This window comes from Nymphalis io, chromosome 22, assembly GCF_905147045.1.
Source record: "Nymphalis io chromosome 22, ilAglIoxx1.1, whole genome shotgun sequence".
Classification (NCBI taxonomy): Eukaryota; Metazoa; Arthropoda; class Insecta; order Lepidoptera; family Nymphalidae; genus Nymphalis; species Nymphalis io.
In genome coordinates this window covers 8,269,512-8,295,165 of record NC_065909.1, presented here as the reverse complement: position 1 = coordinate 8,295,165, position 25,654 = coordinate 8,269,512, and the positions used below count along the sequence as shown (strand labels likewise).

The window sequence follows — 25,654 nt, the reverse complement described above, 5'->3', positions numbered from 1 at the left end:
AAAGTTACTGAATATCGTCACACTGTAAATATACACTTAAGTCAAGTGTATCCATAAGAATTTACAATTTTATTTTAAACCATTTTGTTGCAATCAGCAATTAAAGTACTTACTTTTATTCTGGTACAGTAACACTAACAGCCTGTTAATTTCCCACTGCTGGGCTAAGGCCTCCTCTCCCTTTTGAAAAGTTTTGGAGCTTGTTCTACCACACTGCTCCAATGCGGGTTGGTAGAATACACATGTGGCAGAATTTCAATGAAATTAGACTCATGAAGGTTTTCTAACGCTATTTTCCTTCACCGTCAAGCACGAGATGAATTATAAGCACAAATGAAGCACATGAAAATTTAGTGGTGCTTGCCCGGGCTTGAACCCACGATCATCGGTTAAGATTCACGCGTTCTAATCACTACGCCATCTCGGTTTATACTGGTGAGAGGGCCTTATGGAAGCTTCTGGGTAGGTATTAGGTACCACCCACTTTGTATTGGAATTGCTATGAGCCGTTATGTTAATTAATATTAAATAAAAGTTAAAAATTACGGTTAGTTGTACAACAAATGAAGTTATATTCTTCCAATCGTTACATTTGTGCTTTTATTTTATTTAATCTCCACAGACTACGGGCGACGTGACGTGCAGGCGTGCTTAAGTTAATTGCTAAATTATTTTTTTATTTTAATTGCCAACAATTTATTTTTTAATTGTGAATAATTAAAATAAATAAAACTTCACAAGAAAGTACAATGAAATTATATACTATAGTGATATTATGAAGAGAGAAGTTATAATTTTTTTGTATGTTTTTTTGTAATGGATAAACTCAAAGTCTACTTAACTGATTTTAAAATTTCTTTTAAAGAAAGCTACTATTCTTTTCTAATTTTTTTTTTTTAATTAGAGATCACTACATAAACTGCAAAAATGTAACAAGATATCAATTTGCTTTCTATAAAAGTCATTATTGGCGTAAAAAAGATAATTGTTCAACCCAAACGAAGTAGAAGCGGACCGCTTGTTAACAATAAGTATACACTTTAATTATATCGTTTGAAAATCGCCTTGTGGATGCAGCATCGTTATTAGACCTACAATATTCAAATTCGCTGACTCCGGCTGCAGCAAGCATCCCATGTGTTGCTGTCTTTACTTCTAAAGTCAGCAGATCGGATCGGTTCGTTTAAGTTAAATTGAATTTAGCCGAACCAAGCCATAGTTTTAACCGACAACTTTGTAAGATTAACAGAGAACGGTTCGAGTGTATTGACTAGCGGTTTAGTTTATATTGTGTGCTACCAGTTGTAACAGTTTAGGTTAAACAGTCGAGAGTATTATAAGTTTGTGTGCTCGTGAACAAAGAGATGTTCGATGGTTCTGGGCGTGTTTTCATTAAATATTTTAATTAGGACATATATTTGTGCCATAGAAGTACACCGTTGGAGTAGACGTGTTTTAGATTGGAGGTCACGCTTTTGCAAAAGTAGGGTAGGACGCCCTCTAGCTAGGTGGAGTGACGATATACGCAAGGCTGGCAGCGGATGGAGATTGAGAGCTGAAGCTCGAGCTCAGTGGCGTGGCATTGGAGAGGACGTCCAGCAGTGGACGACAAAATCATGATGATGATGATTTAGACTTATCATAATAAGACTATAACGACTTTTTTTTAAATACTGTGCATGAATACAAAAACATGACTTTTTCTTTCTAGATTTCATTAAGTAGACTTTTCTATCATGGTAGATTAAAACAAAACACTTTCTCCTCAAACTTATACAATTATATATTTACATAACTACTTCTTAACCTGGAGCTATTGTATTATATTTACTGGTGTAGAGCTTTGTGCAAGCTTGTCTGGGTAGGTACCACCCACTCATCAGATATTCTACCGCAAAACAGCAGTACTTGGTATTGTTGTGTTCCGGTTTGGGAAGGGTGAGTTAGCCGGTGTAATTACAGGCACAAGGGACATAACATATTAGTTCCCAAGATTGGTGGCGCTTTGGTGATGTAAGCGATGGTTAACATTTCTTACAATGGCAATGTCTATGGGCGTTCGTGACCATTTACCATCAGGCAGCCCACATGTTTACGGGCCGGCAAGGCGGGGACGGCTAGTACAGAACATTCTTCCCGACTTTACTGGCCGTCGTCGCGTTTGGACTCTACTACCACTTACCATCAGGTGGAGTAGAGTCATTTGCCATCCCGGGGCATATAAAAAAAAAAATGTTCGTCCGCCTTCCTATTCTATAAAAAAAATATATGATCTGTGCATGTGGCCTTAAAGCTAGCCAGTAGACCAACGAGGCAAACAGCCATAATAACATGAATAGAATGTTCCTCTTCGAATTCTCTGAACAATATAAATTACCAGTACCTCAACTAGGTTCCATTGTTCGAAAGTAAGTCAAATATTAGATTTACTGTTGAAGTAACTCGTAAATAATTTTAAGTAGGTCTATCGTAAATACCATTTATGTTCTATTCTACGATATTATTTATCTTTCTAATAATAACATATACTTATATAAAGTGCGGTAATCATCCATTAACAATTATTTTCATAAGAATTATTTACATTGCCTAACAACTAATACGTTATATAAAATGTACTTTTATTAATATATTTTTTTACATTCCCTTCTGTTATATTCATTGCTTGGCACAATACTCTGTGGTCTGGTATTCCAGTTGCCATGGGCAACAGCCCAAGCCCCCTATGAACACTAAAGTTCATAGGAGAGCTTGGTGGTGGACTACTAACTAATTATCGTGGCTTGGCTTTGACTTGGCTTGGCTTTACATGTTCGTTACAATATACAAATTGAAAATATAAATAGCTACTGAACATGAGAGCATGGAATGGTGGCAAGAATGCTAGCAGCATTTCCCCTTTGAATTCCAATTCTGACCCTATGGGCGAAAAATGAACCAGCGCCCTATCAAATATTTTTTATTACTCTGGTCATTTTTATTTTACTATTAAAACAAAATCAAATTATAAAAATATATTTATTTATTCGACATGACTTAGATATTAACACTAACAGACCGGCATAATATTCAATAAAATTAAAATAAATTTGGCAAATTGTCTTATCATTAAAGAACACAATGCTAAAAACTATATATATATTATTTATTAATAACTAAGAAAGTCTAATAAAAAAACTGGCTCTTTAGTAGTAAGTGGTAAAGACACTGAGAAGTATGTCTTCCCATGGGGCTCTATCACAATACTTGCAATGAGATGTTGCATCCGACGTTAACCATCTATAAAATTCTGATTATTGTCACTAGATGGCGCTGTTTCCATTACACATAAATCACCGTTAATATCATTGTGTGTATTGTCGACATCGTAAAGCAAAGATTACGAAAGAGCCCTTAAACCTTTGAGGCTTAGTAGTTGAATACGCCCCTATAAAGGATATATGAATTGAAATTCCTTGTGCCTGTTTCATGGCTCACTCGTCCAACCCGAACACAATATAAAGTATTCATATGAAGATGCAGAATTACTGATGATTTTATTTCATTGTCGTAAATCTCTTTTTTGTATACGAATAATAATACAAATAGTAACAATTATACAAGAGGATTAAAGTGTACGAAATCGAACTTATCCCGATAAAATATATCTTCAAAGCAACCTTTGTAATACTAAATTATTTAAAAAATAATGACATATTAGTATTGTATAAATGATAAACATTTACGGCCTTACTTATAAAAGTTTGTTAGTGATTGGTTAAACAATGCTCTGTCTTCTTCTTTCAAATGTCAAATCAATTATGACAGAAAGAGAGAAATCAGTTTTTAACTAAACAGTAGCTAATCAACATTTATAAGTAAGACGTATATTATAAAGTATACATATATATAAGTATACTATAACTAATGTTCGCTCATTGGTCAAAATTCAACCAATAAGCGAACATGTATTTTGTATGTATCTATAATTTTCTAATCTTATTTCTAATTTTTTTTATTAATATCACTTAAACTCTCGAATTTCTACCAAACAAAAAAGCAAAGAAAATCGGTCGAAAATCGACGGTCGACAAACAGAGGAGAGTAATATAATCAACTGTTTTGTCTTTGCCTATTTTTAAACTCAGCCATAATTTGAATGTCATTAAATTCATTTCCGTCGCCTCAAAAACGCTTCCTGTATTTGTTCATTGGTAAGGCTCTTGGTTTCTGGCACGAGAAATAGACCAATAATTGTATCTATGATGGCGAAACAAGCGAAGCTATAAAAAGATCCGTGAACTCCGAAGAATTTAATCATGTAGGGGAAGACACCCACGATGAAGAAGTTGAGTAGCCACACCCATTCCATTAGCAGCATTGAAGCGAGGCTTTGTACCTGGTGGAAAAATAAAAACTTCAGATAAGACAGAGTCCAACCCTTGACAATATGCGTTCTAACGTCTGTCAATTGATGATGACTACGTACGCCTCTGAAATAAACAGTTGACAATTATCATAGCGCAGTTGAGAATTAAAAAATACATTTTTCTTATTTATTTTTGTCTTATTTCATTCAAAATTTCTTATTTTAATTTTTAGTTCAACACTGATTTTGCTATTTCTATCTTTAATGATTTATCATTTCACAGACGAAAACATAGCATCGTTTAACTAAGCAGCTGGTAAGCAACGTTTATAAGTAAGGCCGTAATTGTATAGGTAGTGATTAGATAAAATAATCTGTCTCGTTCTTTCAAATGTCAAATCAATGATGATAGAAAGATAAGAATCTGTGTTAAGCGTACAACTAAATAATTTTTATAAATAAGGTTTAAAGTTTTTAATGATTTATTAGTAAGGCAAATAAACGAGAATATTATTTTTCGTAATTTCTTCGTCACTTCTACATTATCCTTGTATAATACACATATCGACAGTAATATATTAATTGAATACAATATATTATCTGTGTATGTCATCTGCCATCTCAAGTGACAGATATCGCAGAGCGCGGGAAAATAGGTAATATTGGAACTGGCGCGAGGTGAAGACGGTGTGTGCACAGCGACCTGATATAAAATATAATATATTTTATCTAATTTGTAATGCCGACCTAACGCCGTGACTTAAAGCGTAAATATTACAGTTCGTTCCATCACGAAACTGTCAGAAACGCATTCGCTAAGCGGCACGTTAATGTAGGTAATTTGTTACGAAAATGTTTATATCTAAATTACTCCAAGTGAACATTTATTTCTAAATATATTTCCTTGATTAGCTACTCAATAAAAAACACGCTGAGGATATATAAATTAAATTCGTAATGAGTTTTTATTTAGAGCAAAAAATGTGCAACTCCTAAATTTCTTGTTAGTACAATTTATATTTATTGAATTAAGCTTCGCATTTAACCTTTATATGCTTAAGAGATCCGTTTCGCCAAGTCTTAAAAAATATTTTTGTAAATATTATAAAAAATATTTAACCTAAAATTTTAAAGTTTGTAATACACAAATTAGTTTATAAAAATCTGTTCCCAAAAACTTCTGTGCATCATGGGTTAAAACTTATAAAATGTACAAGTGCTTGTATACTACATACCCTACCCCTGCGTATTACTGCACATACTAAATTTTAGTTTTGTTACACTAAAAATACAGATAAAAAATTAAAAACAAGATTGATTTTTTTTTTCACAGAATAAAATGTGATACCAAAAACTTATCGCTAAAAATCATGATTGATCACCTCCAGGCTTTGTATATCCCTTGTCCAATGACTCAGAATAATCATAAAATATCAACTTTTAATAATCATAAAATATCAACTTTTTGCTCTACTAATCCAATTAATTATTGCTGAATGTTTTTAACGATGTATGTTCGTTTATTATTTATTCGAATGCTTATACCCTCGGCCCGTTTTTTGTTTCGTCAGTTTTTCTCAGGTGTGAAATATTTATTTCCGAACCAGCGGTAGATTTTCGAAAATAATAAAGTATAACGCGTCCGTTGTACTGAACAAAGATTTCGACTTTGTGATAAAAAGTTTTTACTACGCTATAATACACTTGATTAAATTAGACGCTTCAACGCAGCTCTTGAATTTTTGGATTCAAACTTCGAATCAGGTTAATAAAAAATATTGGGTCATTCATTAAAATATCCATAAAAGAACGAATTTGTGGGCCAGTATCATTTTAAGTCGTTGTTCACTGTTTATTTTGTTGTTCTTAATATTTTAGTTTCAATTAAATTTCAATAAAATTGATAACAACTTCCACGGTAATTAAACTTTCCAATCAAAAAAAAACATAAATATATAAGTTTAAAATAAATATATAATCTCGGCGCCGATTGTTTAAGATAAAATATTTATTTCTCAAACTCTGCAATTAAGATGACGTTATTTTTATCTTTAAGCAAATTTATTTTATTCGATATTTAAAGAAGAGTGACGTCATATTTAAAACTGCATGCACGACATTATATCTTAGTAATATATCATTTGTAAGAGTGTTCGTTTGTATGATTTCTGTATGTAATAATGAACTTGCAATTCACCAATTATTATCTGACGGAAAGCGTCAATATGCCGTCTATGCCATCTAAGTAATTAACTTTTAGTGCATGCTGTTACAATGGCTCATTCGCCGTCATATTGGAAATACTGTCTTATAAATATTTTTTATTGGGTAAAAGAAAATTTTATTTTAATAATTGATTTTATAATTACAAACCTCTGGTATAAAAGCCTCCGTTAGCAACACGTATGGTACACTCCCAGAGCCAAACATGAAAGCGAAACAGTACAGCAATATGAGCACGGCTGTCACCCATGGAGGCAGTATGCTGGTCTGAATAAAGACACCCATTCCTGACAGACACAGCCCCACAGCAATTGAAGAGGTAACGAGAAGGACCTGTAAAAGAATCTGAGTTTAGTAATGGTTTTTTGCTTTAATATTGAAAACGTCCTCATATTAGTATATTAAAGGTGCGTTTCCACCATAATATACAACATACTTAAGGAACATCTTAGTTTCCAAGGTTGGTGGCACATTGGCGATGTAAGAAACGGTTAATATTTCTTACAGCGCCAACGTCTATTTACCATGACGTGTCCATTATACGTATTTACCATCATAAGTCCGCCTAACTAATTTATTTAAAAAAAACTGTATTTGCACCAACAATTATCCAACAATCGAATATATTGTAGACAACGTAAGGTGATTAAAGAAACGTGAAACGTGTGTTGTCAAAATAGTCAATGTTCTAAATTAATTAATTACTTTGATTAAGAAAAATCTTTTGGCTGGCAAAAATAACTCTACTTCTACACAGAAAGTAAATACTTTGCCCGGTGTTGTAGAGAATTCCACCGTTTCTGGATTTATGAGACCGCGGAAAAGAGCGGTATATGCACACACAATTATGCACTATGATATTTCCTGTGCAGCTGCATTTAGCGCCGGAATAGTAGGTATGCATAGTAAAATGATGACCTTTTATATAACACTTGGGAACCTTCCAAAAAACAAAACATAGTTTTTCAAAAATCAGTCGACGCATTCACACTACTCGGAAACACGATAAATAAAATTGGGTACTCAGCATTCGTATAAAAATGATAGTGAACGTGATTTTCAAGATACCTACAACTATTCACTAAGCAAGCACTTATTTTTAGTGATAAGATAGTTTAGTGATGTTTTCGGACCGCACGTGAAAGTACTACTTTCATTTCTTGGTCTTGGAACAGAATGAGACGAGGCAAGTGCTATTCACACATACTAATAGATAGATTTGTATCGGGCCATCTGTTTAATTCTAGATTAAGTTTTTTGCAATGTAATTGATTCCGGAGAAATTCACAATAATCGGTTGATCCTATTATGGACAAAATAATCGATTATTTTGATGTCAATATTGTGTTAATTGTAAAATTATTTATTTATGAGTTTTTTTTTTTTTTATAAATACACGTTTTACATTTCTTTTTTATATTTATTGTTATATTTGTATCTCCACAGTGCTCTCTGAGCCTTTGTTGTATTTTGTATAAATGGAATTACGGTATTTTAATCTCATGCATGTCTTTTTTGTTAATTGCCAGACAGCATCACAAAATATCTAACTTTAGGATCCCAAATTGATATAAATTTTGTTCATATTCATATTATGCTAATAATGTTAAAGTTTGCAGCGGACTCTACAAATTAGCATCATTATAATATTGATAAATATCAACCGTTGTAAATACCAGGCATTTAACACCAAAACTACTTTTTATTACTGGTGGTAGGGCTTTGTGCAAGCTCGTCTGGGTAGGTACCACCCACTCATCAGATATTCTACCGCAAAACAGCAATACTTGATATTGTTGTGTTCCGGTTTGAAGGGTGAGTGAGCCAGTGTAATTACAGGCACAAGGGACATAAAATCTTAGTTCCCAAGGTTGGTGGCGCATTGGATATGTAAGCGATGGTTGACATTTCTTACAATGCCAATGTCTAAGAGCGTTGGTGACCACTTACCATCAGGTGGCCCATATGCTCGTCCGCCTTCCTATTCTATAAAAAAAAAAAAAAAAACGATTTTAAATTTAATTAATTCATTATGATATGCAATAACAATCGTGTTTAAGTTGAAAGATGCCGCAGTGCTATTCTGTGAAATGTTGACAGCCGACTTATGGTGATATACTATTATGATGTGTGTATTCTTGAAATGTTATAATTATTAAGGTCAATGTCGTATAACTTTCAGATTTTTTTTTATATGCGCTGGGATGGCAAATGACTCTACTCCACCTGATGGTAAGTGGTAGTAGAGTCCAAACGCGACGACGGCCAGTACAGTCGGGAAGAATGTTCTGTACTAGCCGTCCCCGCCTTGCCGGCCCGCAAGATGCCTCTTCACGCCTCATTTGAAGGAACCCGGGTTGTAAGAGGAGGGGAACACGTGAGCTGGTAAGGAATTAACTATATATAATATTTCACTACCGCTTTCTGCGGTGAATTTCGAGTTTGTTATTACAAGATATATAGGACTGTAGAGTAATGAAATTAGTTCTTAAAGAACAGCTGATTATAGAATAGAATTTAGCAAGGCTATCCTCCCTATTGATATTAGGTTGACTTCAGCTGTTGTTTATTAATTTGTTCCTGTCCTTTAAAAAGAAAACTATATGCTTAAATAAAAAGCGTTTATTGACTTACCCGTCTTCCAAACTTGTCAGAAAACAAAGCGCTTAAAAGACTTCCAGAGAGTAGGACCAGCGCAAACATCACAGAGCAGAAATGTGAGGAAAGACTGGGAGCAGCATTCGCGAATATGTCCTTGGCGTACACCTGTACCGCTACCATACCCATCATTACCTGATAAAATTAAGCCGTTAATGTTATTTAATTATAAGTATACTAAACATTATGACAAATATGTGAAAATTTTATGATTGTAATAAATAAAATAAAAGAACCAAAGATATGGCGTACTAGAACCAACTCATAATATATGTATATAATTCAAAAATATAATAATAGATCGCTCATAGTTGTAAAAAGTAGGTTAAAAATAGGAATTGAAATGGCATGTAGAGTTCAATAATAAATAGTGATAGACAATTTCGCACGATCGTATATAAGCAGAGTGGCGCAGTGGAAGCGTGCTGGGCCCATAACCCAGAGGTCCGTGGATCGAAACCACGCTCTGCTATCAACATTTTTAGTCTATTTTATTATGTTTTTTTTAATTATATTTTTATTTAAAGCAATATTCATCAACTTGCGCTTTTTCTATATTTATTTATTTATTAAAATGAACACATTCATTTATACTCTAGTACATTTTTCCTTTCGCATTAAACTTAAAATATTTAAATATAAACAACACTTGTATCTCAGAAACGGTGCTAACGATTTTGCTGAACGATATTAATTTTCTATTTAGATAAGATTTTGCTTTTTAAGTTTTTTTATGTAGGTGTATTTCTTATAAAACAGCATTTTTTCATAGAAAAATATGTAATACTAATTATTTATTAGAGTCGAGCGAAGCTCGGTCGCCCAGTTGCTACGAATATTTTGAGCTAAATATGTTAAGGAATATCTTTTTTTTATAGATATTTTTTTAATCATTTTAGTAGAATGCAAATAAAGACTTATGAATTCTAAAAATATTATTTTTTATATGCTCTGCGCAAATATAGATGCAAGAGAAAATAATAATATTTACCTAATTAATGATATAACTCTTTTTTATACTCACTTGCAGAGATAGCGTTAGACCAACTACAGTGAAAGCACGTCGAGATGATGGAGAAATAACTGTGGATCAAAAATATCAGTTTTAATAACAGATGGCGCTAGTGTCCCAATGTAATTTAATAAATATATTGGTATAGAATAATTTCTTAAATGGAATATAAAGTTGATTGACTAAGCAACTTGGTTGAGTAATATATTTCATATACTTCTACCGTCAATTTAATATATATCAAGAGCTCTGATAATAAAAGCCACTAACTACTCCATGTCTGAAAAATAGCACTAATTCTAATTAGAATTATTTTTCAAATATTATAATATTTAATTTACCATAAAATAATTTATGGTAAAAATTTCTATGATCTAGAATGTACATAAAATTAAAGTCATATAAAACAAATGCATCAATTTCCCCGTTTGAATATTGGTTTGATTACAAACTTTGTAATAGTTGATACTAACGCCATCTATGATCTTGTTTTGGAGCTTTTCTCGCAGTGACTATGATTGCTTGACATACAGCCAAACAATTGACCCCACAAATTCTGACAAGTAAGGCTTTTTAGGAAATTACGTAACCACATATATTTTTTTATTTTTTTTATTTTTTCGGGAGGGCAAATGACTCTACTCCACCTGATGGTAAGTGGTAGTAGAGTCCAAACGCGACGACGGCCAGTACATACGGGAAAAACGTTCTGCACTAGCCGCCTTCGCCTTGCCGGCCCGCAAGATGCCTCTTCACGCCTCGTTTGAAGGAACCCGGGTTGTAAGAGGGGAACACGTGAGCTGGTAAGGAATTCCATTTTTTGGAAGTGCGACAAAGAAAGGAGTTGCCGAATTTCTTTGTTCGCGATGGAATTGATGTCACAGTTAGGCGGTGACATCGAGAACCAGCTCGCGTGGACTTAAGAAGGAAGGGGGAAGCAGGAATTAGAGAGAATAATTCCTCAGAGCACTCGTCGTGATACAGTCGATAGAAAGCGCTCAGTGCTGCTATCTCACGATGCAATTGTATTGGTTCAAGGGTGTTTGTGACCTTTACGTCGCCAATAATGCGTACGGCACGTCGCTGCAACCGGACCAAGGCCTCAAGTAGGTACTTAGCGGAGCCATCCCAAAGGTGCGAACAATATACTACGCAAGACCGTACCTGTGTTTTGTACAGCAGGCACAGTTGTTGTGGCGTGAAAAAGCGCCGCACCTTGTTCAGAACTCCGAGTTTCCGTGAAGCTGTTTTTATAACAGCCTCGATGTAATTCCTTGGACTAAGGTCGCATCGAACGTCCCCAGCATGGCGATTTTGCTTTGCATCACCAGCGGAGTACCACAGAGGGAGGAAAGAGGGGAAAATGTACTTTGTATTGTAGAAAAAAGGCTAGGGGATTTTTGAATAATTATTCTTTAACTGGATCTAAATATGGTACAATATTTTTAATTCATTTTTCACTAAATTAAAAAAATAAAAACTTACACAACACTTTAAATGATGACATTTTTGGCTTCTCCTCCGAATCATCGTTGCTGTTATTCAGTTTTTCTTTTTCAGCTTCATCTGCTTTAGAATCTGAAATAAAATCTTATATTTATATAACATTACGTATATTGTACATATATAGAAAGTAAAAAGTAAAAGTCTCACAACGCAATTTTACTTTTCTTTGGCGATACGATTAAAAAATGTTAAATTGTAGTGAGCAAAACAAGATTTGTATAATTGCATGAGTTAGCCTATAATTGCGATGTATGGTGTTAGTAGTTTTTACTATATAATATTGATAATTTTTAGGATAGATATATATATATGTATATATAATTATACACTGTAAATTGTGTTGGCTTCATATAAAGAAAACACGCTGCTTTAAAGCGGTGGATACACATGTGGCAGATATTAATCACAAGCAGGTTTCTTACATCACCGCACAGCATGAGATGAATTATAAAACACAGATTAAACAAATGATAATTCAGTAGCTCTTACAATATTGCAGCGGATCATATAATCATTATATTATCCACGCTGAATCGCCATTATCAAATACTTAAGTGAAAAATAAAACAACTTACCATTAAATGTAATAAGAGAAGGTAAGTAAGCATACTTATATTTATTAACTACTGCGGTAATGGCTATATATATATTCTTAACATAATAAAAAATAAACAAAAAAATGGCAAAATCATTGATATTCATAAATAACGCAAAATTACCAGAATCAACTGCTATTAGTTCCACGGCAGGCGTTATCTGTTGTTTTAATCTCGAAAACTCTTCCATCACAATTTTTGAGGAAAGTGAAGCTCCTCTATAATGAGCGATAGCCATACGAGCATCCTGAAATAAAATTATTTCAATAATTAATATGACAGTCAATTGGGCCACTTGATTGTAATTGGTCACCAACATTCATACGTCTGTAACTAATATTAAACTGTCCTCACAACGCCAATGCGCCACCAACCTTGGGAACTAAGATGTTATATCTCTTGTGTCTGTAGTTAAGCTGGCTTACTCACCCCAAACCGAAACACAACAATACTATGTATATTAGAATATTTGATGAGTGTTACCAGTTAAATGTTATAACTATTGTATTATTATAACATATTTCACGAGATTTATCTTACAGAACAATTATATTGATACACCACACAATTTTTCGGACATTAAAATTTTAATAAAGTCATTCAACTTACCTCTTCTCTCTTCTGTCTCATTAAGAATACAGGACTCTCCGTAACAGTCATCATAAGGCCCACGTAGATCAGACAGCAAATTATATTCGCCCAGATAATATACCTGTAAGTGAAGAACCATCCCAGGATGTATGAAAGGAGAACTCCAAGACAGTAGCATGTGATGGGTGCTGTGAATGGAAAATTAATATGGAATTATATAAAAAGTAAGTAAGTAACAGCCTGTAAATGTCCCACTGCTGGGCTAAGGCCTGTCCCTTTTTGAGGAGAAGGTTTGGAGCTTATTCCACCACGCTGCTCCAATGCGGGTTGGTGGAATACACATCGAAATTCTTCGATGAAATTAGACACATGCAGGTTTCCTCACGATGTTTTCCTTCACCGAAAAGCACGAGATGAATTATAAACAGAAATTAAGCACATGAAAATTCAGAGGTGCTTGCCCGGGTTTGAACCCAAGTTCAACGGTTAAGATTCACGCGTTCTTGTTACTGAAAATTATATTATAATAATAATAATATCCTGGAACATAATTCAAACACGGCCATCTGGTCCCAAATTAAACATAGCTTGTGCTATGGAAACCAGACAACTGATATACTACATATACTACTTCTCTTTTGTAAATACATACTTATATAGATAATTAAACCCAGATTCAGGACAAACAGACAGGTTCATGCACATAAATGTCTGTCCTGGGTGGGAATCGAACCCACAAACTTCGGCGTCAAAGGCAAGTATCTACCAACCACGCCAACCGGCTCGTCTATTCTGGGTACAGAGGACAAAAAATTAAATTAATTGTGAATTATTTCAACTAACCTGATGCTAAGGTCCCTCTTATAGATTCTTCAGCAACTTCAGATACATAGATCGGTGAGTGAACCATAAACGCACCCCCAGATGTACCACCAATGAACCTAGCAATAAGTATGAGGGTGGACGAACTTGTCATGTCTATCATTAACCATGATATCTGAAACGTAACAACAATATATATGCATTAGTTACACGTACGTAGTATTTTTGGTAGCTAAAACCAAGACCATTCTTTTTCTAGAAATTTTACCATATGATTTACTTAAAAGCACGTAACCGTATTATTTTATTACCTTAATTATGCATATTATTCACTATATATAGGCAACCTCTTATAATTCTATAATATTGTAATTACAGCTAAAATATAACATAGTTAACCGAGCGTTCACTGATGGATACTATGTTATACGAAATTTGAAATCTCTAACAAGAACGATACGTTACCGATTCAATTCCAAACCAAATTTGATCATTCTATATTTATTCGAATAAGAAAATAACCGTTATTATGTTAACATATACCGTTACATCAAAACTAAAATTAATTGTTAACTTTTATGCCAATAGTCGATAATGTAATTAAAGTATAAGAAAACTTAAAATTACGCTTCGATTCGATTGCGATAAAATGACAATTTGTTTGTAGAATTGGCCCCCAGGTCTCCTAGTGTGGATACCAACGGATTTATTCACAAAATTGTTAATTGTTTTTTTTGCTAATTGTTCATATTATTCTGACTACTTAGCCGCACTACTACCTTATTGTGCATCTTGAAATTTATATATTATGGTTATTATAAAATGTTAAATAAAGAACATTAAGAAAATTATTATTATTGTTTTCCTTAAATTTAATGGTAGATGTAAAGGCAATACGTTGTTTCACTTTTTGGCGGTAGGATAAACATTACACTATTTTATCTTGACTTTTGTCAAGACCACAAAGAGATCACATCACTTCATCAAATTCGCTGTGCATGTGTGTGTAAATAAGTATATGTCGCAATCGTATCATCACTGGAACGCTAGCGCCATCTGTCGGCGCTCGACGGAGTCAATGATTCACTGGGTGAGTGGCGCATATGACACTTCTTGTGCAGCAGCCGGCCAGTGCGGTCGAATATTGAAACCGACGCGCGTTCCTAGTTATAGTACTGAGTGATTGAACAGTATAAACGAGTTCATTAATCTACTGTGTTTCGTTGCTCCAACATTACCCATCGACGCCCGCAACTTAGAATTTAGAAACTATGGACCATACTGAGCAAGCTGAGGCTCATCCTCCGTCATATAAATATTTATGACCTTAAGTCGCGTTCTCAAGATTCCAACTGTTAAACCGAAAGCGATTTAAGTTTTCAATACTATCATTCAATATAGATTCGAATGAAAATTCACCTTGTTTTAACTTTTGTTCATTAAATTTTGATTTTAATTCTTTATATAGTTAGTCTAATAAAACCAATTAATAGGTCCTACCCTACAGTACACGATACAGAAAGCACATTAAAGTATTTAGAAATATTAAGTATTTACATCTATATAGGAAAATAACCTACCATAAGCGGCAAAGCTATTATAAGTCCACCTTTCTGTCTTCCAAACACACTTAAAATCCAACCAATAATCGCCGTTCCCGCCATAGCTCCTAACGAAGGCAAGCTTCCCACCAAGGAGCTCTCTAAGTCAGTCATTGGTGAAGACAATAGCGTTGTATTCTTGTCAGTGTACAATTGTAGCGTGTATGACGGCCATACATATAAAAGGCCAGTCAGCATATTCCCGAGGGAACCTATAAAATACAAATAATTAAAAATACACAAAACTAGGTATATTTTTTTAATTTAGATCAGAACGGCAAACGTACAAAGGTCAAAGGTTGATCATCTCTGCTATTAAAAATGGCGAAATTTAATCATACGCTACCAATGCGTTGCCAATCATGAATTATTTTATGTACCTTGTGTCTGTAATTGATCACCTTTCGGACATGAAAACCGCAGTTCAACCTATTGGAGTTTAGAAGTAGAATAATTGGAGTGTGACCAATTTAATACTACCACCAAGTATATTGATGTGGATTTATTTGGCTGGTTGTCACCTGTAATATTATACTCTTAAGCTTCAAATACTTCAATACATATTTATGAATAATTGATAAGTACTCATAATGAATTAATTAGTAAATAATTAAGATTTTTTTAGCATAGCATTTTTAGTTAATTATTAAACTTATATACAGTTATAAGTACTTGATTCTATAGTTGACTGTTACATTATCTGAAGAACGGCTTTCTGTACAAATATAGTATATAAATGCCCCGCTGCTGGGTAAGGCCTCAGCTTTTTTTCAGAAGGTTTGAAGCTTATACTACCAAACTACTACAATGAAGGTTGGTGGTTACAAATTTTTATGCGACACATGCTCATTTACATGTTCTAACATTGAAGTGGCATGGTGGAGTAAGTACTAAACCTTGTTTAAAGGACGCCTTAACCCAGCTTTATAAAATATATTCTAGGATGAGCTGTAAATACTTTAATGCTATACTTTTTTTAATAACGTCAAAGTAGTTTAGAGCGTCGATAGAATAAAAGATTATTTATAAACATTTTTCCATTCAGCCTAAGAAAATCATATGACGTGTGATAAGGTGTCAGAAATGTTTGACAGATGGATTAATTCATCATTGTACTGATCGTGTCCAGTGATACAAAATTCACAAAGGTGAATTGTGTTTATATAACTAGAATAATTGTCTGGGTGTTATTTGGTCTACTATTACGAAAGTAATTTTAATAATTTTACGTGTGAAATTAAACATAACTTGGAAATACTGGTTGAATAATAAAGCTACGGTTCTTAAATATACCAGCGAAATCTGACACTGACCTGGAAGATTCCCTTTGTTTTGCTAAAACACGGTATCCACCAATGAGGATTCAGATGGAAAAAAGATAAGTAAATATAAATTTTCGTAATTATCTTTGATAACATTATCCAAAAACCTTTCAAATTCAGCCAGATGTGATGTTGTTCCAGCATTATCTGAAATTTATCTTCGTTCTAGTTAGAACTGGTTTCAACTAGATCGTAACTACAATATTATCTACAAAAGTCGTTTTTATGTAATTTTACAACACTTTTCGTTGACGCGGAAAATGTACGTTTTGATGATTGATTGATAGGAAAAAGAAGCGGCACGTCTTAAGAAGTCGTCACAGTGATTTTATCTGAAACGAGCTCATGTGAAAACCCTTCTATATGTAGCTATTAAATATATACTCATATTGGGAATTAAAGAAAGACTTAAGTTCAACAAAAATAATCTCGACCTCATTTAGAGTACATAATTTACTCTTTTGAAGACAAAGAGTAAAGAGGTTTCTTTTGCAAATAATACATTGCATGCCACTTAAGTTTTTGAACATTGAATATTCATAAATTTTGAAAAACCCAAAACATATTTCTCTGAAATACTGCTAAATGTGTATTCCACTAACCCGTATTGGATTGCGTGGTGGAATAAGCTCCAAGCCTTTTCCTCAAAAAAGAAGAGGAGGCTAACAGTGCTGGGCTAGCAGTGGAATATCCACAGGCTATTATTTCATTAAAACAATAACTACTTAATTGATTGATCGCTCATATATATCACAATTATTTACGTAGTAAGTAAGTAATTATTCACAATTATCATTACTGGTTGTATACGTGTTACATATTTTTAATATGAATTATATAACATATACTTCAAATTCATTTACATTATTTACAATTAAAAAAACAACAATCCTTTTTATGGTTTATTTTGTTAGTGGATTGGTTTCCAACCCCATAAGGATTATAGTGGCGCTTTACAAAATTCCCTTTGTATTATTTTTACTTAACTTCGACACAAAATTTAAAATGCGATGGCTCTAATTAACTTCTTGTAATTAAATATAATTTGTAATAATAACATGTAATTTATTTTAAATATATTTTATAACGTAAAAAATTTCAATTTTTTATGTTATACTATGCGAATTTAAAGAATGACATTGGAACCACCGGACAAAAAACCACTTCAAGATTTTTTATAAAATTAAATAAAAAATACACACATCTAAATTACGATTTAAATGAAGAATGATCTAAAACTATCTATATTACATAAACACTTAAGCTTTTTTTAAAATTAAGTAAAAATTAATAACTCACATGCTATGCTTGTTTGAGCTTGATGCAACTTTCCCATTTTTGTTTCGCACTTAAACTGAGCAACTGCCTAGCCTTATTATCAGTCAGTTAAAACATTTTGTGAACGTTTAATTACATAAAGGTATACTAAATGTTTGAACATCGCACAGCGATAGCGAACTTGGTATAGCGAACCTCTGTAGCCAGCCGTCTGCATAAAACAAAGTTATCAACACGCTATTTTCAAAGCAGTTGGTATGTTAATATTAAATATGTGCATATGATAAGTCAATAATGAAATTATATTATCATATCACATATTACCTACCACTACCACTTTTTTTATAGAATAGGAAGGCGGACGAGCATATGGGCCACGTGATGGTAAGTGATCACCAACGCCCATAGACATTGGCATTGTAAGAAATGTTAACCATCGCTTACATCACCAATGCGCCATCAACCTTGGGAACTAAGATGTTATGTACCTTGTGCCTGTATACTCGGTATTGTTGGTTCCGGTATGAAGGGTGAGTAAGCCAGTGTAGTACTGCTGTTTTGCGGTAGAATATCAGGTGAGTGGGTGGTACTTACCTAGACGAGCTTGCACAAAGCACTACCACCAGTAAAAAAAAACTTCAACAACATTTGGCCCGTTTACCCGTCCGCCTACCAATTATATATAAAAAATCATGTATAACTGCCATAATATATATTAAGCTATTATGACTATGATATATTTTATAGAACTTCGTGAGTTTTTAATTTAAGGTTTCAAGGCACAGGTCACAACATGCTGGATTTTGTTTGTATAATATAAAGAAACGTTAGCGCTTCAAGTAAGGTGGCAGGAACCATCCGGCCAGCATAAAAATTTCCAAGGAAAATTGACATCAGATTAAAAGTTCGTCAAATCTTTCCTAATATAAATACTGTTTGACGGTAGAGTGTGTGATGAGTGGGTACCTCCCACCCAGGCGGACTTGCACAAAGCCCTCCCGCCCAGTGAATATTTAAATATATTGAAAGAAACTATTTATCCCTTTATATTAACCTTTTATGAAATGACTTAATATGTCGCACACTTAAGATGGTCCAGAGCATAATCATGGATTCAAAACCACGACAGTATCACGGAGTTGTTATGCTAAAGTATGTCTAATTCCTCCCTAGCTGGCGGTGAAGCAGCAAAGGGTAAGAATTATGAAAAATCTCCAAATCTTTCTTATCAATAGCTGATTAGGTTCCAACAGTGGAATAATAATGAGCTTTAGTTGTACACTTAATAAATAATTCAAAATGAGAAAAAAATTGTAGTTATTTTATAATAAACAATATTTAAAGCGATACAATAACGAATGATTTGATAATAGACGCTTGTATATAATAATTTTAAACACATCTACTTAAATGAATATTTATATAAACCAGTCTAAAATAAACATGTTCTTTTTTTATCAATTAAGGAAGTAATATAATCAATTAAATAATCATCTGTGCTTTGGGAGGAAAGCAAAAGAAACGTTTATATATTAAAAATGCTGCGAATATATATATATATATATATATATATATATATATATATATATATATATATATATATATATATAGGCCTCTGCATCTTTATCAGATGATTTAAGCAAGCCACTCTCCGTGTTGTTTTCCACCTGCAAGACAGGTGAGCGAAGTGTCCTCTCCGTGGATGCTGCTACGCCTGGGCAGGCGACTTTATGGCAACACGGGCTTGCCCAGTACCCATGCCACCCTCTCCTCCTCCCCAGCAGGATCCGCAGGAATGACGAGTCAATACGTGTGGTGCTGGTTTGGCCGCAGGTGACTGGCTTACGCTTAAACGGAGGCACCGCTCTGGGTTTAATATTAGTGTTCCTTCTTTTTTAGAGCTCGGTGTTGACGTCTCTGCCGTTGGGGCGTGGGACGTGGGAGCAAGGGTGTGACGCTGGGATAATTATGGGAAACAGTGTTATAACACATTATGGTGAGGATACTGTGATCACGGAAGATACAGGAATGTGACACTAATAGCTAGAGCAGTCCGGGGTCGCGTACCCGTAGTGATTCCAACCAGCTATCGGGCAGATAACTGGTAGATCCACCCTCTGGACAATATATATATATATATATATATATATATATATATATATATTGTCCAGAGGGTGGTGGAGGGTGGACAATATATATATATATATATATATATATATATATATATTATAAACAAAAACAAAATGAATTTATTACATTTATTGGAATAATATAAGAACTATTGACTTAATACTTTTATTAAAATCTGGTTTATAAATTATTCTTATAAAAATGATATTAGTGATACGCCAGACCATATTTCGCGCTGCCTCCCGCCAAAAGTATATTACTTTTTATAACGAATCTGACAGCTTGACGTATGACGTTCGGAAAGATTGACTTATTCAGCTTATAATATATATTCTAGTATCAACGTCCAACTGCACTTTATTCAAAACTAGCAAAAACTTGTGACGGAAATCGTTTGAAATGTCTTTTTAACGTACTTAAAGCTTATTTGAATTATATATGTAAAATATTTAAATTATAAATTAGCAGCTGTAGTCTAAGATAAAAAATGGTTGTTTTGATTTAAATACCGAATCGGCGGTAGTTTCTAGTTTGAATATCAATAAGCAAGTGTAATGCTTCAATGTTGAATAAATTATTTTGATTTTGAATAAATCACATTATAGCAATATTAACTCAAAAAGTTATTTTACTATAATGCGATGGGTAACAAGGGATCAAGACCGTTCCTCAAGGAATATCGACCACACAGACATTTTACCAGCACATTATTTTTAGTATAGATGTATGTTTTGTTTGTAATGCATAAACTCCAAATATACTTAACCTATTTTAAAATTTATTTCTCCTTTAGAAAGCTCTATTATCACCGGATAACATAAGCTATATATTTTTTTTTAAATTAAAAGTCCTTACGAAAAATGTTATATTATAACTCAAGGTAATAATAATTATCTTCGGGCGAAGTCGGAGCTATTTCATAAGTAAAATCATGCTATCGTTTTGATGCAAGTATATAAAGAAATGACCTACTTATATATCAGGTACAGGCCACTATCAGTATTAAAATATACTTATTTTGTACAGCAGAATGCAATAATATAATTATTGTAATATTTATTAAAGATAAGTTAATAAATAATACAGTACAAAGACCTTTAATAGCCGCTCGTTGACCGCTAACAAATAAAACAGTGATTACATTAATTTTAACTAGATGGCGTTGTAAACAAAATGTTTTTTTTTTATTTGCTCTCTAGTAGTCTAAGATATTTCTTATTATAACACAAATAATATATTATTGATTTTAATACGAGTATTTCTTTTAATAAGGCTAAAGATAATTTAAGTATATAATATCGATTATCTCCGTAGAAAAATCGAGGCTAAAAATATTTTTTACAAAAATTTTTTTCAGAAAAATTGTCAAACAGAAAGGAGCCGAGGTGAGCCCGACCGGTGACGTTGTCGAGACTATTTGGGCCAACAGAAAACACTCGATTCAAAAAAAAATGGATGGTCTAAGTGCTATGTATCAATTGAACTTACATTGAATCAATAACAAACCTGGCAGTAGGTCATTCAGAGGCTTTTTTATGATAATAAGAGTAGCTTCGTTTTTTTAGACATAGTTATCGCTCTGCTACAGCTGTGATAAGACCTTTATAGACACGATTTCTCATATTATTTGACGTTTATTGTCAGTGCTCCGATTCTTAGAGTCGTAGCGTGAAGTTATATAACCTATAACCTATAACGTGAGGGCTATGTAGATATTAAGTTTATACTAACCGGAGATCGCGGGTTCAAATCTGCGAACGCACTTTTTTTTAACAAAGTGATAAGCGGACGGGCAAATGGCCCATCTGATGGTCTGATCACTTTCTGACATCACAATCGTGTTATGCGGTGAGTTTTGAGTTTATCCTTAGCGAATAAGCTATACAAGGGACGAATTCTAGTAACAAATTGTCACTTTATCGCAATCGAAGCGTGATCGTTGCCGTTTAACCATTTTTCTAATCTTTAATTTAGTTATCAACTATTCGCATAAAAGTTAACATTTTAGTTTGGTTTTGACGCAACATGTTAACATAATTTTACTGGTGGTAGGGCTCTGTGCAAGCTCATCTGGGTAGGATCCATCCCACTCATCAGATATTCTACCGCAAAACAGCAGTACTTGATATTGTTGTGTTCCGGTTTGAAGGGTGAGTGAGCCAGTGTAATTACAGGGACAAGGGACATAAAATCTTAGTTCCCAAGGTTGGTGGCGCATTGGCGTCAAGCGATGGTTGACATTTCTTACAATGCCAATGTCTAAGGGCGTTTGGTGACCACTTACCATCAGGTGGCCCATATGCTCGTCCGCCTTCCTATTCTATATAAAAAAATATCGGTTCGTTTCCCATTCGAATAAATATAGAATAATCAAATTTGGTTTGGAATTTAATCGGGATCGTGTCGTAATCGTTATATATTAATGGAATTGGGCCCCGGTTCAATGACCATTATAATAATGTCAGTGCTTAGTCAATAAGATTAGAAGTAATTAGAATTAAATTCATCAGCATTGTGTAGTTAGTATTTAAATAAGTGATAATAAATTTATTATAATTAGGTTAAACATTTTTAGTATGCGCGTATATTGTTTTGAATTAATTATTATCACTATTCAATAAAATAATTATTATTTATTAGCTAGATAGCTTTAATTGTGTATTGTTTAAATATGACAAATCGGTAAAAAGTAGTAAAATGTCTATGAACTCATCTTAATATCTTTGATTGGTGCCAAGGCTACGTCTGAGTATACTCATTCTTTTAACTAACTAACTCTGTTAACTGTTGACGATAAAAAACGATTCCAATGAAGTTTTGAGTCCGAAATAATGCCTAAGAATATTATAACTGTTATATTATTATCACCACTTAATTTTGTTTTCGAATGAAGCTCTGTTAATTTGGTTTGAGAAAATATTTTGTTTTTTTTTTTAGTATTTCATTGTAATTTCTTCTTTGTATACAAACTAGAAGCCGAGATGGCACAGTGGTTAGAACGCGTGAATCTTAACTGATGATCGTGGGTCAAACCCGGGCCAGCACCACTGAATTTTTAATGTGCTTAATTTGTGATTATAATTCATCTCATGCTTGACGGTGAAAGAAAACATCGTGAGGAAACCTGCACGTATCTAATTTCACTGAAATTCTGCCACATGCGTATTCCACCAACCAGCATTGGAGCAGCGTGTTGAAATAAGCTCTACCTCCTCAAAAAGGGAGAGGAGGCCTTAGCCCAGCTGTGGGACATTCACAGGCCGTTTCTATTTGTATACCAACTATGTATCCACGATAAAGCTACGATTACATCGTCGTCATCAGATTTTTCTCTGTCGACTTTAAAAAGTAAGTATTAAATGAATATTAACTCATTTTATTGTTTATGCCTAGCAACTCGTATAGTGACTATTGTTACACGAAATCGATTAAATATTTAGCTCTGTCGGGAATAAATATTTTTGCACACATTCAAAGTTATATGACGTTCAATTTTCTTTCGTATTTTTTATATATGTATAAAAATAGGACCGACAAATTAACAGACTGATTGGTCAGCACCGCCTTTAAATTGGCGCTATAACAATTATTGTTATTAATTGTAAGGAATGGTTAACCGTGGTAGAGCTTTGTGCAAGCTCGTCTGGGTAGGTACCACTCATCAGATATTCTACCGTAAAACAGCAGTACTTGATATTGTTGTCCGGTTTGAAGGGTGAGCGAGCCAGTGTAATTACAGGCACAATGGACATAACATCTTAGTTCCCAAGGTTGGTGGCGCATTGGTGATGTAAGCGATGCTTAACATTTCTTACAATGCCAATGTCTATCTGCGTTGGTGACCACTTACCATCAGGTGGCCCATATGCTCGTCCGCCTTCCTATTCTAAAAAAAAACATATCTCTTACATCGCCAATGAAAACCTCGGGACCTCAGATATTGTGTCTTTTGTGCCTGTAGTCATACACCCTTCAAACCGAACCACAATAATACTAAATATTTATATTTATTTATATTTATTTATTTATTTAAAAAATTTTGCCAACTTATGTTGGCAAAATTATATTACTATGGAATATCACACAATGCCTGTAAATGGTTCATGTCTTTTTTAAAGGGAAGAAAACAGTATGTTTCTATAGAAAGTTCTGAACAAAAGGAACCGCTGATTTCCCACATTAAATCTAACACACGTGGAACCCCCCAAGGATCAAGTCTAAGCCCAATCCTTTTTATCATATATACAGTGGATTTAAGTCGCGAGTTAAATAGCTGTAAGATACATCAGTACGCAGATGATACTCAGGTATATCTACACTTTGATCCAAAAAATACAAACATTTCAGTAAATTTTATAAATAATGATTTAGAACATATATCTCAGTGGTCGGAAAAAAATAATTTAGTTCTTAATGCGAATAAATCAAAATATATGGTACTGGGCAGCAAACATCAACGTGAATGCATTAAGGGACACAACTTACAGATCAAAATAGGCAATGAATCTTTAGAACAAGTAAAAGTTGCTAAAAATCTTGGTCTATACGTTGACGAAAATCTCAGATTTATAGAACATCTAAATCTGAAAATAAAAAATGCTTTTTATAAATTAAAAGTTCTATATAGTTTGAGACCTTTCATGTCGGAGAAAGTGAGAGTTACCCTGGTTGAGTCACTTATTTTATCGATTTTTAATTACTGTGACACAGTGTATGGTCCCAGATTATTGAAGGAGACCGAAAAAGCTGTACAAAGAGTTCAAAATGCTTGCACTAGGTTTTGTTTTGACGTTCCTAAGAGATCACATGTAGCTCCTTTCATTAATTGTCACAATATTTTAAACATGAAATCACGTAGGAAGCTTCATCTAGCAGTATCTTTACATAAAATTGTACGGAGCAAAAAGCCAAATTACTTATATCAAAAGCTTGACTGGCTAGAGAATAGAAGAGATAGGAGTGTCCGAGAAAATGAGAAGATTAAACTATTAATTCCTAAACATAAGACAGTAGGATTTAAAGGTTCTTTCAAATATGCTGCAGCAAAAATTTGGAATAACCTACCACCTCCCTTACGTGAATGTCATTTTTCAATTGTAATTTTAAAAAAATGCCTTAAAGAATATTACCTTCGTCTACAAGTAGAAGTGGCTACGTAACAAAAACTTTACCAATTAATGCGAATGAAGCAAAATATGAAAGAATAGAATCCTAAAAACTTGGACTTCTCTTTATTTTTATTTAGTCATAGTTTCAATTGTCCTAGCCATGACGTACACATAGAGTTATGGTTGTTATGATGCGAAGATGTGCGTGCGTGTATTAAGTTTTTGGTTGTTCTATTAATGTTCAGCTTTAAAATGTAGTTATTGACCTGGAGAAATTGCTTATTTACTTCTTTTTGTGCTATATAATTATGTCACTGGTTTTTCTTTTACTTGCTTTTATATCAGTTTTTGTTTTTTTTGTTTTCATTATATTTTAATATGATACGGAACGGTGCGGCGCTCTCAACTAAATCAACTTAATATAGAAGGAGCAAGCTGAAAATCAGCGCTGGGCATAGC

General features: G+C 33.5%; 1 protein-coding gene and 1 non-coding gene across 3 annotated transcripts; one reads left to right on the top strand and one right to left on the bottom strand.

Annotated features, from left to right (window-relative positions):
* Window positions 1-3,031: 3,031 nt before the first annotated feature.
* On the bottom strand, window positions 3,032-18,154 carry LOC126777208 (facilitated trehalose transporter Tret1-like). 2 transcript variants are annotated; one of them, XM_050500185.1, is made up of 10 exons: window positions 17,979-18,154; window positions 15,337-15,569; window positions 13,778-13,931; window positions 12,953-13,122; window positions 12,467-12,590; window positions 11,727-11,819; window positions 10,254-10,312; window positions 9,206-9,364; window positions 6,722-6,904; window positions 3,032-4,378 (listed from the first exon to the last, which is right to left on the bottom strand). In XM_050500185.1, exons 1-10 carry the CDS (start codon window positions 18,013-18,015, stop codon window positions 4,151-4,153), a joined length of 1,440 nt encoding a protein of 479 aa, XP_050356142.1. In that variant the 5' UTR covers window positions 18,016-18,154; the 3' UTR covers window positions 3,032-4,150. The 2 variants fall into 2 exon arrangements, with proteins under 2 accessions (XP_050356142.1, XP_050356143.1); XM_050500186.1 differs by lacking the exon at window positions 17,979-18,154 and adding an exon at window positions 15,738-15,878.
* Trnam-cau (transfer RNA methionine (anticodon CAU)) lies at window positions 9,630-9,701 on the top strand. Its single transcript has one exon. It is a non-coding gene; the product is annotated as a tRNA-Met (tRNA).
* Window positions 18,155-25,654: the final 7,500 nt, after the last annotated feature.

Bases quoted from the DNA above. Each gene is read 5' to 3' on its own strand.
- LOC126777208 (XM_050500185.1), bottom strand. From the start codon at position 18,015: ATGGGAAAGTTGCATCAAGCTCAAACAAGCATAGCAT. The intron at 12,591-12,952 runs GTAAGTTGAATG...ATTTTATTTCAG, and splicing joins TGAGACAGAAGAGAGAAGAG to GATGCTCGTATGGCTATCGC. The intron at 4,379-6,721 runs GTTTGTAATTAT...TTTTTCCACCAG, and splicing joins CGGAGGCTTTTATACCAGAG to GTACAAAGCCTCGCTTCAAT.